The sequence below is a fragment of the Lutra lutra genome, chromosome 10 (assembly GCF_902655055.1).
Source record: "Lutra lutra chromosome 10, mLutLut1.2, whole genome shotgun sequence".
Lineage (NCBI taxonomy): Eukaryota > Metazoa > Chordata > Mammalia > Carnivora > Mustelidae > Lutra > Lutra lutra.
The window spans coordinates 58,386,700-58,403,609 of record NC_062287.1 but is presented as its reverse complement, the minus strand read 5'-3'; the positions used below and the strand labels follow the sequence as shown (position 1 = coordinate 58,403,609).

Here is a 16,910-nt window from a genome sequence, read left to right as displayed (position 1 = left end):
CTTTTTTGTTGCTAGAAAGGCCTGCGGCTAGCTGAGCTACAAGGGCCTTTTGTCTCCTGGAAGGACGCCTTAATACAAGTGCAAGCACAGACGCAGGCGTGTGGGAACTCCTCTAGCTGCACCCTCTGCCGTGGTGCAGATGCGCAGGAGGCACTCTCGACCAGGGCTTCTCAGTCTGCCCCGCTGACATTCTGGGCAGGATAATTCCTTGTCAGGGTGCCGTCCTCTGCCGTGGAGTGTGTTTAACAATATTCCTCAGCATCTAGCCACTAGACGTAGCATGCTGCCACTTGTGACCCTCAGAAATGTCTCTGGATACTGCCAAATGTTCCCTGGAGGACAAGATGCCCCACCCCACCCACCCCAGCTGGGAACCACTGCTCTAAACACTACATTAAGTGAGACAGAGGGGCTGTACGGGGGCCACCGTACTCCAGGAAGGATGGACTCTCAACATAGTCAGCCACTACATGGCTAAGCTATAGGGGAAAGGATAAGGGCTTCAGCTGTGAGGATAAGTCTCAAGATAGTTCTTCTGTGCGTGTGCATGTGCGTGTGTATGCTCCACACATCATTCTGTTACCAGGGCAGACACCCTATCTGGGTAGGTTCGGCAGCATGGTATGACCATCCAGAGTCACCGCAGTCTGAGCGAAGTAAGCCAGGACGGGCAGCATCCTTGTCAGAGGGCAACCCTGTGTCCCTCTCGCTCAGCAGTCAAGGCGAGATATAAGGGCCTCTTGCCCCTAAGGTTCAAATATCTAAAAGCTAAAAGTCTTGTTCTGCTTTCTTATTCCAAAAGAGAAAATGGGAAGAATCTCCAGGCCAAAGTGAGGAAGAAGGTAAAAGCAAGTACTGAGAGCTGTGGCTGTCAGCAGAAGGCCACAGAATTTGGCAAGGAGGGCTTCGTACAGATACGGTCTCCAAATGACTCATGTGTCCAAATTCCAGGAGGACATGGGAGCAAGAGACAGTCTTCTAAAGTCATGAGCCTCTCATGAGGGGTCCCTGGAGAGATCAAAAACTACATCTCTGGGCAAAACGACAGAACACTATAAGGAGTCAGAGAAGGCCAACCCTTGGCGTTTTCCATACCAAGTCCTTCCTAAAGAAGCCTAGGAGGTGGCTAACTATAGTCTCCAACCCTTTTCATGACATACTCTGTGTTTTGCGCATACCTTGCCAATATATGATGATCTGTTTATAAATTAGATTCACGTGCTGACATGAGGTATATTATAAAACATACACAGAAATTAAAGAATGAGATAAATGCAATAGAAGTACAAGCAATAGCATTGTCTTGTGGTACCCCAGCTGATTGTCTTGTGCACCTGGACACCCTGGGGCAAACATCAGAAGTCCTCCAACACGAAGACCTGAACTTTTAGGCTCTGCCCTGGATGCCATCTCGGTCGTAGCTCTTACTTCAGCAGACCTTAGATAGAACCAGGATCTTGCACTATTTTCTCATGCATCCTTGGACATTGCTCACAGATTTCTAGGTCTTTGCTCTTTCCAGAAAAGCTCCTTTCCCCTCTCTGAGGCCTGCTAAACACCAACTAACTCTCCTACTTTATTCTGAAATAACCACCCAAAAATGAAGTCATTCAGGATTGCCAAATACCTGACCATTTTAGAATGCTAGATTTTAACAAATATATGAAAGAGGAAAGAAGTGTGAGCAAAGACAGAACTTTAAAGGTGAGGCCTGTTCAAAGAACATGAACTCCAATTTGTCTGGAGTCGAAGGGTAACATATAGAGATAAGAAGAGTAAGGCATTACTGAGGCCAAATGATAAAAGGCCTTGCACACCAGTAGTCTCAAAGTCCAAAATCATTTATTCACTGAAAAAAACGAAAATAAAACAAACATCAAACACCTACTACTTGCCAGGCACTGCTCTAGGAGCTAGGGATACAACAGTACACACTACAGAGCCACAGATCCCTGGTGCTTATATGCTGGTGGAGAGAGACAAACTAAAACACCATAAACAAATATATATTCTATGTTGGGTGGTGATAAGTACAATGAAGAAAAATAAAGCAGAGTAAGAGAATAAAGAACGGCACTTCCTCAGATCAGTTCAGGGGAAGGTCTCTCTGATGAGGTGACACTGGAACAGAAAGTGAAATGAAGGTGTGAGCCATGTGCACACTCGGGGGAAAGGCATTCCAGAAAGATGCAACAGTAAGTATTACTCCCTAGCACTTGAGCTATAGCGATACCTCCGGGAATATGCCAGAACAGATCCTCAGACTTGGCCAATTCTTTTTCTTGCCAGAGAAAGAATAAGCAGTAAGAAGTGGGCTCCTGAATCATGATCTCTTTCCCCTAATGGATGGGTGATGTCTCCAAATGAAGCCCTTGTTTAGTTTTGTGGTTTCAAGCCCACATCCCAAAAGAACTACGTCTGCCAGTCCCTTTGCGTCTCCCTCACAAAGCCTTAGTCACTTGATCTCTCAGTCAGCTTTTGTTCAGCCCTTTGGTCAGCCAGTCAGCACAGTGGTTAAGAAGGTGGGTTTCTATTTGAATTCGGGATCTGATGCTTACTAGATGTAGGACCACAGACAAGTTACTTAACTTTCTGGGCCTCCTTTTTTGTCACCTATAAAATGGTGAGAACCACAGGTCTCACATCACAAGAGCAAAGCGAACATATGGGAAGCTCCTAGCATACATAAATGCCAAGGAAATATTAGCTATTATTAACATCACTGGGGGCGCCTGGGTGGCTCAGTGGGTTAAGCCGCTGCCTTCGGCTCAGGTCATGATCCCAGGTCCTGGGTTCAAGCCCCACATCGGGCTTTCTGCTCAGCGGGGAGCCTGCTTCCTCCTCTCTCTCTGCCTGCCTCTCTGCCTATTTGTGATTTCTCTCTGTCAAATAAATAAATAAAATCTTTTTTAAAAAAAATAAATAAAATAAAATAAAATAAAATAAAAAATAACATCACTGTTCACCAAGCTATCTTTGGCTACCTACTCTGGTAGGTTCTCGGTGAGTTACTATATACAGAGACCAAAATGCACAACTTCTGTCACAAGGGCTCTCTTCTAGAGAAGGAGCCATATAAGAAAACACATGAGGATAAGACAGTGTGATAAGTGTTACATCACAGGTATTTATGGGGTGATCCAGGGGGACCAAGAGAGGAATGGACTGACTGCTAGAGTGAGACAGAAAAGGCATCACAAAGCCTAGCTTCTTATCTGGCTCCTCTGGATAGAGAGCACTCCCAGACACCTACAGAATCTTACCAAAGTGGCCCTCCCTCAAAAGTAGTTCGTGGCATAGGCCTATGGTTTGTCTCTCTGAGTGGTTTCCTTCTGGCTTTCACTAGCAGCTTGCCATCTGCGCCTAGAAGGAGGCAGGGGTCTTGGTTTTCTGATGTGGTGTCAACCTCGAGCCCTGAATCATCACTGCAAAAAGAATCCGGCCCTCAGGCCCAGGCCTCATGTGACAGGCACACTAGGCCACCCTGTACCAACCAGGTTGACGTGGCTGCAGAGCAGGAAGAGAACCTAGGTGTCAGAATGTCGAACGATCTTGTTTAAGATCACACAATGGCAGAGGCAAGGACAAACTTTCATCTCCCTCATCCCTACACTGGGCCAGGCCCTGTGCTCGGTGTTAAGATATAAAAATCACATAAGATAATGTCCTCAAGCAGTCTGGTGTGAAAACAGGCAAGGGAACAGATAGTTGCAATTAGTGTGCTAAATGCCATCATGAGATAAGGGTAAGGAGCTGTGGGAACACAGTAGGCACTTAACCTAGCGTATGGTTTCCGGGGAAGATTTCATAAAGAAGGGTATACTTAAATTGAGTCTTAAATGTCAAATAGAATTTAATCAGATCAACAAGGGGGAAGGACAGAGGAAACAGTACATATGAAAGCAGCAAGGGATGAAAGGAAATGATATATCCCAGTAACTGCAAATAAATCAGTGCAGCCATAGAACAGATGTGGTGAAAAGTTGTAGAAAATAAGGGGCACCTGTACCCCAATGTTCATAGCAGCAATGTCCACAATAGCCAAACTATGGAAAGAGCCCAGATGTCCATCCGCAGATGAATGGATAATGATTATGTAGGATATATATACAACAGAATATTACTCAGCCATCAAAAAGAATGAAATCTTGCCATTTGCAACAACATGGATGGAACTAGAGGGTATTATGCTAAGCAAAATCAGTCAGTCAGAGAAAGACAAATACCATATGATTTCACTCACGTGTGGAATTTCAGAAACAAAACAGATGAACATAAGGAAAAGGAAGGGAAAATAAAATAAGAGAAAAACAGAGAGGGAGGCAAAGCATAAGAGACTCTTAACTACAGGAAACAAACAGGGTTGCTGGAGGGGATGGGGAGATAGGGTAACCGGGTGATAGGCATTAAGGAGGGCACTTGTTGTGATGAGCACTGGGTATTATATGCACCTGATGAATCACTAAGTTCTACCTCTGGAACTAGTAATATATCGTATTTTAACTAAATTAAACTTAAATTAAAAATTTCAGCAAAAATGAACTTTTGGGACTTCGAGGTAAAAATCTTCTGCATAGTAAAGGAAACAGTCAACAAAACTAAGAACCCACTCAACAGGAAAAGATATTTGCAAATGACATTACAGGTAAAGGGATGGTATCTGAGATCTTTAAAGAACTTATCAAACTCAACAAACAAGAAACAAACAATCCAATTAAAAAAGGGGGCAGAAGACATGAACAGACACTTATCCAAAGAAGACATGCAAATGGCTAACAGACTCATGAAAAAATGCTCAACATCACTAACCATCAGGGAAATACAAATCAAAACCACAGTAAGATATCACCTTATATCAGTCAGAACGGCAAAAATTAACAAAACAGTTAACAACAAATGTTAGCAAGGATGTGGAGAAAGGGGAACCCTCTTAACTGTTGGTGGGAATGCAAGCTGGTACAGCCACTCTGGAAAACAGTATGGAGGTTCTTTAAGACATTAAAAATAGAGCTACCCTATGACCCAGCAATTGCACTGCTAGGTATTGACTCCGAAGATACAGATGTAGTGAAAAGAAAGGGAATATGCACCCCAGTGTTCATAGCAGCAATGTCCACAATAGCCAAATTGTGGAAGGAGCCAAGAAGCCCTTCAACAAATGAATGGATAAAGAAGATGTGGTACATATATACAATAGAATATTACTCAGCTATCAGAAAGGATGAATACCCACATTTGCATCAAATGGACGGAAATGGAGGGGATTATGCTAAGTAAACTAAGTCAATCAGAGAAAGACAATTATCACATGGTTTCACTCAGTGGAACATAAGGAATAGCATGGAGGATGATAGCTGAAGGGAGGCAAAAGTGAAGAAGAGATCAGAGAGGGAGATGAACCATGAGAGACTATGGACTCCAGGAAACAAACTGAGAGTTTCAGAAGGGATGGGCATAGAGGAATGAGGTAGCCAGGTGATGGGTATTGAGGAGGGCATATGTTGCGATGAGCATTGGGTATTATACACTACTAATGAATCACTGAACACTACATCAAAAACTAATGATGTACTATATACAGTAGTTAACTAAACATAATAAAAAATTTTAATTAAATTTTTCAAAAAAAATAAGAAAAATAAGTAGATCACAGAAATAAGCATGGGCCTGATATGCTAACCTAGCACAATGCCAGGTATATAGAAGGTATTCAGTTAATTTTTTTCTTTTTTTAAAGCAGACATGTTTACAGTAACTTTTGGGGCCAATACTACAAAGGTGAATAGGGCATGATGGAGAAACACAGTATTAAAATATGAAGAAACTCTCAGAATATAAAAGACAACCAGCTTTTTATTTATATATACATATAAATCTTTTTCTCCCAACTGAGATAGTTCCGTTGAGATTACAAATGGACATTTAATTTTAATGCATCTAACATCTCATAGATAAACATTTTAAAAAATCAATGGCATTTTCTATAATAATTTGTTTCATCAACAACTACTGAGCTTTCAAGTACATTATTTTGTTGAGTCCCAAATGAGACAGGAGTTGTAACCTAAGCTTACTGCTAATTCTATAGAAACCCAAGTGTTACCTAACCAATAGAAGAGCCAATATTTTTATATCTTCAAAATAACATATGATTATCATATATGATTACACAGGAATTTACTTGTACCATCTTTAGCAATACCTTTATTCATTCAAGTTCTAATTAAGAGTATTTCTTCCACCCAGGAATTTGGTATCCTAGCATGACTGTTTCATTATTTTTAAAAAAAATTTTTTTTTATGAGAAGCCACTGAACAATGTAAGCAGAGATATGGCCAAATATTTACTTTTGAAAAATCTCTCTGGAACCAATCAAAGGACAAACTGCAATAGAGCTAGAATGAGTCAAGAATAGTATGAAAGCATCCAAGCAAAAGATAATTAAGCTGAGGTTTCTGCTTCAGGCTAAGATGAAGTAACAAGAATGGAATTCATCCTCCCTCCTGAAACAACCAAAACAAAACAAAACAAAAAAAAAAAAGAAAAGAAAAAAAAACAGGAGGAAAAAAAAATACAAAATATATGAAACAATGGTTTTCAAGACACTGGACATCAGCCTAGAATGGACAGTGATCTTTGAGAGATAGTAAACAAATGAGGCAGGTGATACAATTGCCCTAGCTTCTGGCTTTGAGAAAAGTTTCGGGCTACAATGCAGAGAGTGGAACTGGGGTTGAGAGGGAAGAAATGGAAGTACACTACTGTGTGGTTCTTACACTATATATGTGATAAGATCTAATAATATCTTGAGAAACCTCATGTATTATTGGTGGGAATGTAAACTAGTGTGGTCACCATGGAATGCAGTATGGAGTTTCCTTAAAAAATTAAAAATAAAATTAACATATGATTCAGTAATTCTACTACTAGGTATTTACCCAAAGAAAATGTATGCATCTAATTTGAAAAAATGTATGCATCCCTGTTTACTGCAGCATGATTTACAATAGCCAAGACATGAAAGCAACCTAAGTATCCATTGGTAGATGAACAAAGAAGATATGATATATATACAATGGAACACTACTCAGCCACAAAGAAGAATGAGATCTTACCATATGCAAAAACACAGAAGGAAGCCATTGTGTGAAGTAAATAAGTCAGACAGAGAAAAATAAATACCATATGATTTAACTTACATGTGGAACCTAAAAAACAAAGCAGAAACAGACCCATAAAACAGAGAACAAACTTGTGGTTGCCAGAGGAGAAGGGACAAGGGGAAAGGGCAAAATGGGTGAAGTGCAGTGGGATGTGCAGGCTTCCAGACAGAATGAATTAAGTCACAGCAGTGAAAGGTAGAGCAAAGGGAATATAATCAGTGGTACAGCGATTGCAGTAGCATCATATAGTGACAGTAGTTATAGCTGTGGTAAGCACAGCACAACATACAGAGTTGTTGAATCCCTATGCTGTACACCTGAAACTAATGTAATTTGTGTGTCAACTATATTTCAATAAAAAATAAAATACTAATATCCCTAGAAAGTAGACTGTGATAAGTTAAAGATGCATATTTTATCTCCTAAAGCAATCACCAAAATAACAGAGTTAAACCAATTAAAAAAAAAAACCAGAATCATAAAAACCACTTATTAATCCAAAAAAGGCAGCAAAAGAAGAAAAGGTAATAAAAAACACCAGGAAAAAAACAGAAAACAAATAGCAAGATAGTAGCCTAAAATCTAATCACATTAATAACCACATTAAATATAAATGGTCTCAATACCCCAACTAAAAGGCAGAGATTATCAGATTGCAAAAAAAGGTAAGACCCCAGCATAAACTGTTTATAAGAAATGGATTCAAATGTAAAAACACAATGGGGTGCCTGGGTGGTTCAGTCATTTAAGCATCCAACTCTTTTTTTCTTTTTTTAAGACTGGGCAGCTGGTGATCGTTGGTCCCGGTGCCCTTATTTCAAGTAATTAAAGGTGAGATTAAAAAAAAAAAAAAAAGACTTTATTTATTTATTTGTCAGAGAGAGAGCACAAGCAGGCAGAGTGGCAGGCAGAGGCAGAGGGAGAAGCAAGCTCCCCACCGAGCAAGGAGCCTGATGCAGGACTCAATCCCAGGATCCCGGGATCATGACCTGAAGCCGAAGGCAGCTGCCTAACCAACCGAGCCACTCAGGTGTTCCTAAGCACCCAACTCTTGATTTCAACTCAGGTCATGAACACAGGGTCGTGAGATCAAACCCCAAGTCAGGCTCCTCACTGGGTGTGAAGCCTGCTTAAGATTTTCTCTCCCTCTTCCTCTGCCCCTCTCCCCCCAAACACAAACACACACACACACACACACACACACACACACACACACCGGTTAAAAGTGAATAAAAGATACACAAAACCAATAATACTCAAAAGAAAGTCCTATTAATATCAAAGGAGATTTCAGAGCAAAGAATAACACCAGGAAAAAAGAAAGTCATTTCACAATAATGAGGTCAATTAATCAAGAAGACATAATAATCTTAAATCTTGAGGCACTTGGTAAAGAATGAGGCTCTTAATCTTGGGGGTCATGACTTCCAAGTCCTACACTGGATGTAGAGATTATTTAAGTAAATAAACTTTTTAAAAAAATCCTACATCTTTATGCACCTAGTAAGAGACTTTCAAAATACATCAAGAAAAACTCATAAAATTAATATGCAAATCCACAATTATAGCTGGAAATTTAAATACTCCCCCTCAATAACTGATAAGAGCAATAGGCAGAAAATCAGGCAAGATACAGTAGACTTGAACAACACCATCAACCAACATGGTCTGACTGACCTTTATAGAACACTCCACCCAACAACAGTCAAGTGCACATGGAATATCTACCAAGATATATAATGTTCAGGGACATAAGAAAAAGGTCTTAAAAATACATAAAGGATTTCTATTCCTGAAACCAATATTACACTATAAATTAACTAACTAGAATTTAACTAAAAATTTTAGGAAAAGAAAAAAAGAGTAACTTAATATAATTTGGAATTCCTCTTGTATGGAAGCTTCTTCATTCATTTATTCACTACATTTATTATGTAAAATTGGAATATATTAGGAAGTTATTGAAACTGTATCAGACCAAAAAAAAAAAAAAAAAAAAAAGAATGAAAAAAAAGGGCAGGCAATCATCTCAATAGACACAGAATATTCATTTGAAAAAATCCAACATCCATTCCTGATACAAGCTCTTAGCAAATCAGTAATAGAAAGTCACTTCCTCAATTTGACCAAAGGCTTTTTGCAAAACAAATCCCCACAGCTAATGTTATATTTAATCGTGAAAGATTGAATGTTTTCCTCCTGAGATCAGAAAAAAGACACAGATGCCTACTCTTACCACTTCCCTTCAAGACTGAGCTGGAGATACTAATCAGGGCAATCAGACAAGAAGAATTTTTTTTTAAGGCCTTATGTATTCAAGTAATCTTAACACCCAAGATGGAGCCCAAACCCACAACTGTGAGTTCAAGAGTTGCATACTCTACCAACTGAATCAACCAGGTGCCTCCACAAGATGTTTTTAAAGACATTCATATTGGAAAAGAAAATAGTAAAACTTCTTTAGAAGACTTCATTATCTCATTTGAAACTCTGATGGCATCTCATTAATAAGTGAATTTATTAGCAAGGTTGCAGAATATAAGACCAATATATAAAAATCAAATTTTTACATATTTTACCACAATTTTAAAAATACTATTTATAATAACATCAAAAATCTTTGAAATAGAAATAAATCCAACAAAAGACATGAAAGACCTGTATACTGAAAACTACAAAATACTACTGAGAGAAAGTATGTCTCCTAAATAAATAGAGAGATGTACCTTATTTATCAGAAAATTCAATACTGTTAAGATGTCAATTCTGTCAAACTGATCAAGCTTTCATGTAGACACTGATGAGTTGATTCAACAACAAACAGCCAAAACAACTTGGAAAAAGGGAAATAAAGTTGGAAGGTGAAGACTATCTAACTAAAGGAGTTATTATAAGACTATTGTAATCAAAATAGCATCGTATTGACATAAGGACAGACAAATAGATGTGTGGATCAGAATACAAAGTCCAGGGCACCTGGGTGGCTCAGCTAGTTAAGTATCTGCCCTCAGCTCAGGTCATGATCCCAGGGTCCTGGGACTGAGTCCCACATCAGGCTCCTGCTTCTCCCTCTCCCTCTGCCTCTCTCTCTCTCTTTCTCTCGGTCTCTCATGAATAAATAAATAAAATCTTAAAAAAGAAAAATAAGAAGAATACAAAGTCCAGAAATAAACCCATACTTGTATGGACAACTGATTTTTAATAGAAGGTATAAGGCAATGCAGTGGGAAAATGACAGAATTTTCAACAAATGGTTCTAGAACAATTGAGACATCCATGAGCACAAAAAAAGAACTTAGATCCACACTTAATACTAACATATACAAATTAATACAAATAGATCAGGGGCCTAAACATAAAATCTACAACTATAAAACTTCTAGAGAACACGGGAGAAAATCCTTGTGTGACCATGGGTTAGGCAAGTATTTCTTACATATGGCACCAAGGGATGATCCACAAAAGCACAAAATGAAAAACTGGCCTTCAGAAAAATTAAAACCTACCATTCTTTTTTTTTTAAGATTTTATTTATTTATTTGACAGACAGAGATCACAAGTAGGCAGAGAGGCAGGCAGAGAGAGAGGAGGAAGCAGGCTCCCCACTGAGCAGAGAGCCCCATGCGGGGCTCGATCCCAGGACACTGGGATCATGACCTGAGCTGAAGGCAGAGGCTTTAACCCACTGAGCCACCCAGGCGCCCCAAAACTTACCATTCTTCAACAGAAAGATAAGCCACAGGCTGGGAGAAAAATCTTTGCAAAACGTCTGTCTCATAAAGGATATCCATTTGCATACATGTGTCAAAACTCAAAAAAAAATTGCATACACTTTCAATATTTACCCTGATTGTATTATCAATTATAACTGAATAAATCTTTCAAAAAGATGAAGTTGAGCTAAGGCAGCATCATAGGAGATGCACATAAAATATAGAAGAGAGGCAGAATCCTCGGGACTTGGTGACAGAAATAGGTGAGAGATGCTCAGTTTCCGTTATTAAATGTGGAGACAAGTAAGAACTTCAGGTAGCTATTTAATATAAACCGAAAATGACTGCAGTGTCAAATCACCGCATTATGCCTAGTGGGGGGTTTTTTGTTATTGGAAAAAAAGTATCTAAAAGAATCCAAGAGATGGGGCGCCTGGGTGGCTCATGGTTAAAGCCTCTGTCTTCAGTTCAGGTCCTGAACTGACCTGATCCCAGGGTCCTGGGATCAAGCCCCACATAGGGCTCTCTGCTCAGCGAGGAGCCTGCTTCCCCTCTCTCTCTCTGCCTGCCTCTCTGCCTACTTGTGATCTCTGTCAAATAAATTTAAAAATTAAAAATTAAAAAAAAAATAAAAGAATCCAAGAGAAAGAAAAGTCAATTGTATCTTCCACCCCAAAAATGTAGCAACGATGGCTGAGGTATTTAACTCAATGACTTAAAGATTCTCTTAGCAAAGTAATTTTATGTAGCTAAAACCACAGGATAAACACCTTTCTCCCTGGGTTCATGTAAAAGCAAAAAGGGGATGCCTACTCTTTTATACTGATCTGACTTCTGAAATGGTTCAGACAGAAGTCCGATGCCACCTGCCGCCCCCCGCCCTTGGTATGTCACACAGAAAGGCCAGCTCTGCTGGGTTTCTCTCTAAAAGCCTCCTGGTTTACCAGTACTGTTCCAGGTGCCTCCTATGAAAATCCCATCCTACAAAGAATAGTACAGACAGAACTGGAGATCTGTTGAGTTTATGTCATTATTTCCAAATTACTACTTGGAATTATTTCCAAATATTCCCAGTAGAAAAGAATATTTTCTAAAGGCAAAGTTCAAAGTCACACTAGAATACTGGGTTCTTTTGCTTTTCACTGGAATCATATTATTTAGTTAGAATCAAAGTTGATAATTTAAGACATCTTTGATCCACACAAATGGGGAAAGAAATTATTACTTTGTTTGGCTGATAGCATCTTTTGAAATCTCATGTCCAGGAAAGGGGAGAAAAAATAGTAATGATGCACTTTGTTTAGAGGAATGGAAACTGTGTTTTAGAGGAGAATCTTCTTAGGTCAGTGCCTCCCACCATCCCTCTAATGGCACTGTTACTGGTTCTACTGGCTCAAATACGCAAACAATAATTCGGTTTCTCAAAGATTCTACAAAATCTACCTGACCTCCCTTCCTTTAAAGAACTGCCACCTTCCCCCGCCCCCCACCGCCCGCCTCTCCACAGGGTCTTAGAGGGATTGGAAATTGCCGCACCCCTTCCCAGCCCATACATATTCTTCCACTACTACTACCCCACATAAGTCTGTCATCCAGACTTTTCCAATCTGATTCTCCCTCTGCCACATCTGACCATTGAGCAAAAATACTTAGAAGACAAATGAATGAAGCAGAGACATCTAAAAGTAGCCAATTAGAAAAGGCCAATCCCCTAGCTCCTGCTACTGGGACCCCTGGAGTTACCCTTGCTCTTGATCCTTCCCCAGCCCAGTTTGTTCAACTCTTTCTTACTTAATTTTGTGTAACAAAGAACTTGGTGGTCTTTGTCTTCACATCAATTTCCGTGGTGATAAGAATCCCTCCGTTATTCATGGTGCCGCCCTTGGATCACACCTGAGTTTGAGCTAATGAGATGACTCTGCAAGGGGGGGGGGGGCGGTCAGTAACCAGGAAGACCAATGAGGTGACTAGTGGATTGGGGCTTTGGGGCAGGAGATAGTAGCCCAAACTTCAGAAAGGAAAAAGGGGTGCAGACTGAGGCCCTTCATGGAGCCAGTGATGCAATCAATCATGTATATGTAATAGGACCTCCATAAAAGCTCTGGACACTGAGGCTCAGATGAGCTTTCTGTTCGGCAAACACATTCGTGCTTAATGTGCTGGGTGGGAGGGCGATAGGTCCTGATGCTAGGGGAAGAGACAGAAGCTCCAAATTCAGGACCCTCCCAGCCTCGCCCTACTGTTCTCGTCGTTTGGTTGGCGTTGGCCCTAACTCTTATCCATTATAATAAAATTGTAATCATAAATACAGCACTTTCCTGAGTTCTGCGAGTCATTTAGCAAATTTATCAAACCAGAGGGGTAGTGGGAACCCATGATTTATAGCCAGTCGGTCAGAGCACAGGTGGCTGGAAACACCCAGAGTTTATGGCTGCTTGGTGGCTAAAGTGAGAGCAGTCCTCTTGGGGACTATGCCCTTAACCTGTGAAGTGTGCACTGACTGGATATTCAGTGACAGAATCATATTGCATTATTTCATTACACACTCTCTTTGATTCATATTCCTCATCTGTAAATGGAGGCAACCATAGTATTTCTACTTCAGAGGGTTTTTGTGTAAAACGAATGAGTTAATCTATACAAATCACTCAGAACAGTGGCTAGCATATATCAAATACTATATAAATATTAAAGTTGCTTTTTAGTTCTCGTTGTTTTTATTACTGAAGTCTAGAACTGGCTAATGTAGCAATTATCAGGCTTTTCTGTTAAAATCTAAATAACACTGAGAAAACACTGGCTCCCACCATCAGTCAGAAAATGTTAACAACACTAATCATGTAGATGGTACTGGCACTAGTCGGCGAATGTTCTGCACACAAATGAACACTGCTGATATCTATCTCCTCCAGCAGGACTCAGGCCAACCGGCTTGTGCCAGCGCCAGAAGATCACGTGCTTTTTGCGGCTCTGGAAATCATCACTCCAGAGATTAGGGGCCTTGTTCTAAATAATGAAGCAAACTGTCCGAGGAATAGTCCACACGAAGATTCTACCTTTTAGCTTGGCATGGCACATACCAGGCATGGTACATGATGAGCGATCCTAAAACATACATGTCACCTTGCAGCTTAGCTATGAGCTACCTCCCAGCACACTGGAATGTTTCTCTGCTCCTCAGTAATGGGAACCAACCCTTCAAAACTCACTCCATTGTCTTTCATCTTCCTGTCATTTAGAACATATCTGGAAGTGTTCCAAATAGTTGCTGAATCCAGGAATAAAGTTCTTACCAAAAAATTGTCTTGGCTGCATTTTAGTCTTATGATTTCTTCCCTGTTTCTGCCCTCTCTTGGTCACTTTCCCTTACCAGCTACTTCTGTGGAGTTTACAGAGAAAGCCAGGAATGCTTTCCCTGTCATTCCAAATTCCCACTTAATGAAACCCACTTTTCAAACCCAGGCGCCATGTCCTCATGTAGTTACAGAAAAAAGAAGAAAACTAAAATTAAACAGAACTAATAGAAGATTTTTCCTGGCAGTGCCGGTGTAATTCCAAAAATCATTTCACTGGTTGATCTTGCATCAGTACACAGCCAGAGCTGCTCAGGAGCTATTAAACAAAGCCCCCACAAGGAACTCAGCTCCTAAAGATTTCCAGAAAGCTGTCTATATAGCTAACTTACACTTCTTTTAAATTGATAATCTCTTGTTTCCCACCTACATTATACATGATCCCTTCCAGATCTAAAATTCTATAATCCTAGGTAAGATTAAAACAAAAATAGAAACGGCCTCATTTCCTACCAAAATTGGGTTTCTCTACCACCAGACCAGTACTTCCAACCAGGATGGCATAGAAAGCACTGACCCAGGGACAGGAAGGTCCAGGTCTAAGTCCTGGCTCTGCTATCTACTAAGTACATGACAACAAACAATCACTTTATAAATCTGAGCCAAAGGCTCCTCACCTACAAAAGCAGGGGCCCTGGTGGTCACTTACGTTTAACCCTCCTTAGCCTCAAGACCTCCCTATGAGACCCTGCGAAGAAACTGCTTCCAATCTTGTTAGTATCAAAGGACACTCTAACCACAGACAAGATGGAGAGGAGACTAAAACCCTGCTTTTCCCTTCTCTGTCAAGCTTCACACAATTAGATATGCTCTTTCACTCAGAGCTCTGAAGCAAATGCTTCAGGGGGAAAAAAAATGGTAGTCCTAGCTTAACAGTTTTCTGCATAAGAAATAACTAAAGTTTTTATTTAATGAGTTCAACAGGAGTCCACAGAACGACATGACGGTTGAAGGCTCCAGGAGCTAATCACGCTGCACTGACAAGATGCATACAGGCTCCAGAACTAAGAAGTTCAAAGTCCTGCTCAACTCTGAGCTGGTCAAACCAGCCCTGCAGGTCTGTGTCCAACTCTAGGAGCTATGATCTAAGACAGTAACAAAAGTGTTCACAGGTAGGAAACCAAGACAAGGAGGAGACTGAGAAAACATGTTTCCTTCAAACAACCAGGAAAAGAGAGGACTCAGGGGGAGAATGCATCTTACTTCCAGCCAATCTTTGAATCATCTAACTCTCAGCAGAGACTAAGGTGAGACCAAGTGGGGAGCTATAAAGGAAGGGGCTTCCTCAAAAAGCCAGCAAGCTCCCTATCTCTGGAGAAGAGCAGAAAGTGGGGTCGGTGGTGAGAAGGCAGGTGGGAAGCCAATGGAATTCAATTAAAATTCCAACGAAGAGCAGCTCCAACTCTGGAGCACCTTCCCCCACTCCCAGCCCGAGGATTAGATTCAGTCTTTATTCAGTGACTATATGTAGAACCATTTTAATAACTTGCTCTTACAAAGCATTTTATCCTCATATACTTTTAAAGCCAAGTCCCTGCCCATCTTCTTCTGTCTTCTCTAAACCTTTCCAGCAACAAAGACTGACAACCAAGCTGCCTATTACCTTCTGAAGACTTCCATGCTTTCCACAGGTCCTCCACACTGATGAGCTTATCCTCACCATGGAAGGTGCTGTGTTTCACTGTCGGGTCATGGTAATTGAGGTCTTCCCTCAGGAACTGCAAGGGAAAAGCACACAAGTCACAAGAGATACCTAGGAGCCAGCCCACAGAGATCTCCAAGCAGGCCATCCAGCTTTCCACAACACATTCCATCCACCCAATGTACACGTGTACCACGTCACTCATCTGTCCTTCCATGTGCCTATGTCCTAGTTGACAACTACACTGCCTCTTCTTCTTTGTTGTATGTCTCACTTGAACAAAAATGAGTAAGAGAGTCCTTTCTCATATTTTTGTAATTATGGAAAGAAAGATACTGATAGTTAACCGGAATTCCATAAGTTAGAAGAAGGAAGAAGGATAGGGAAAAAGAATTAACAATTTGTGATCACTTGTTTATACACTAAGCAATATTCCAAGAAATTCTACAATATTTTTCATCAAATCCTCTATAACCAATGAATTATCACACCTATTTTACAAACATGAACAGTAATAACTCTAAGATAATGCAACTTGCCCCAAATCACATTAAATTTATAGAGATTAAATTATTTATGATGGTTTTAAAACATGTCCACAATTCTATGACAATCCTCCCACCAAAGGTGAATTCCCCTCTCCCTGAATATAGGCTGACATGAGTGACTCATCTTCTAACAAACAGAATGTGGCAGCAGTGATGTCGAGTGACTTCCAAGGTGAGAAAAGGCAATACAGAGTCCACCTGGCTCTCTCCCTTTTGGGACACATGCCTTGAGAGCCCTGAGCCAACAACTATATACAAAGCCGGGCTACCCAAAAGCCACCACTCTGGAGAGACCATGCAGAAAGACTATACTAGAAACACAGAGAGATGTCTCCCCAGCCCAGGGATCAGACATCTGAGTGACTGAGACTTCAGGTGATTCCTGCCCCCCGCTTTTGAGTCACTGCATCTGAACCCAAGTGGACACAGATGAGCTGTCCCTGCTGAGCCATGACCCGACTATAGGTAAATAACAAAATAAATGTTGCTG

General features: G+C 40.5%; 1 protein-coding gene across 5 annotated transcripts in view; it reads right to left on the bottom strand.

Annotated features, from left to right (window-relative positions):
- STIM1 (stromal interaction molecule 1) overlaps positions 1–16,910 on the bottom strand; it is a 203,856-nt gene that overhangs the window by 42,383 nt on the left and 144,563 nt on the right. For all 5 annotated transcript variants that reach the window (XM_047690777.1, XM_047690776.1, XM_047690778.1 and 2 more), the window contains exon 3: positions 15,834–15,948. In XM_047690777.1, the coding sequence (XP_047546733.1) occupies positions 15,834–15,948 (115 nt within the window). The remainder of the gene's footprint in view (positions 1–15,833; positions 15,949–16,910) is intronic.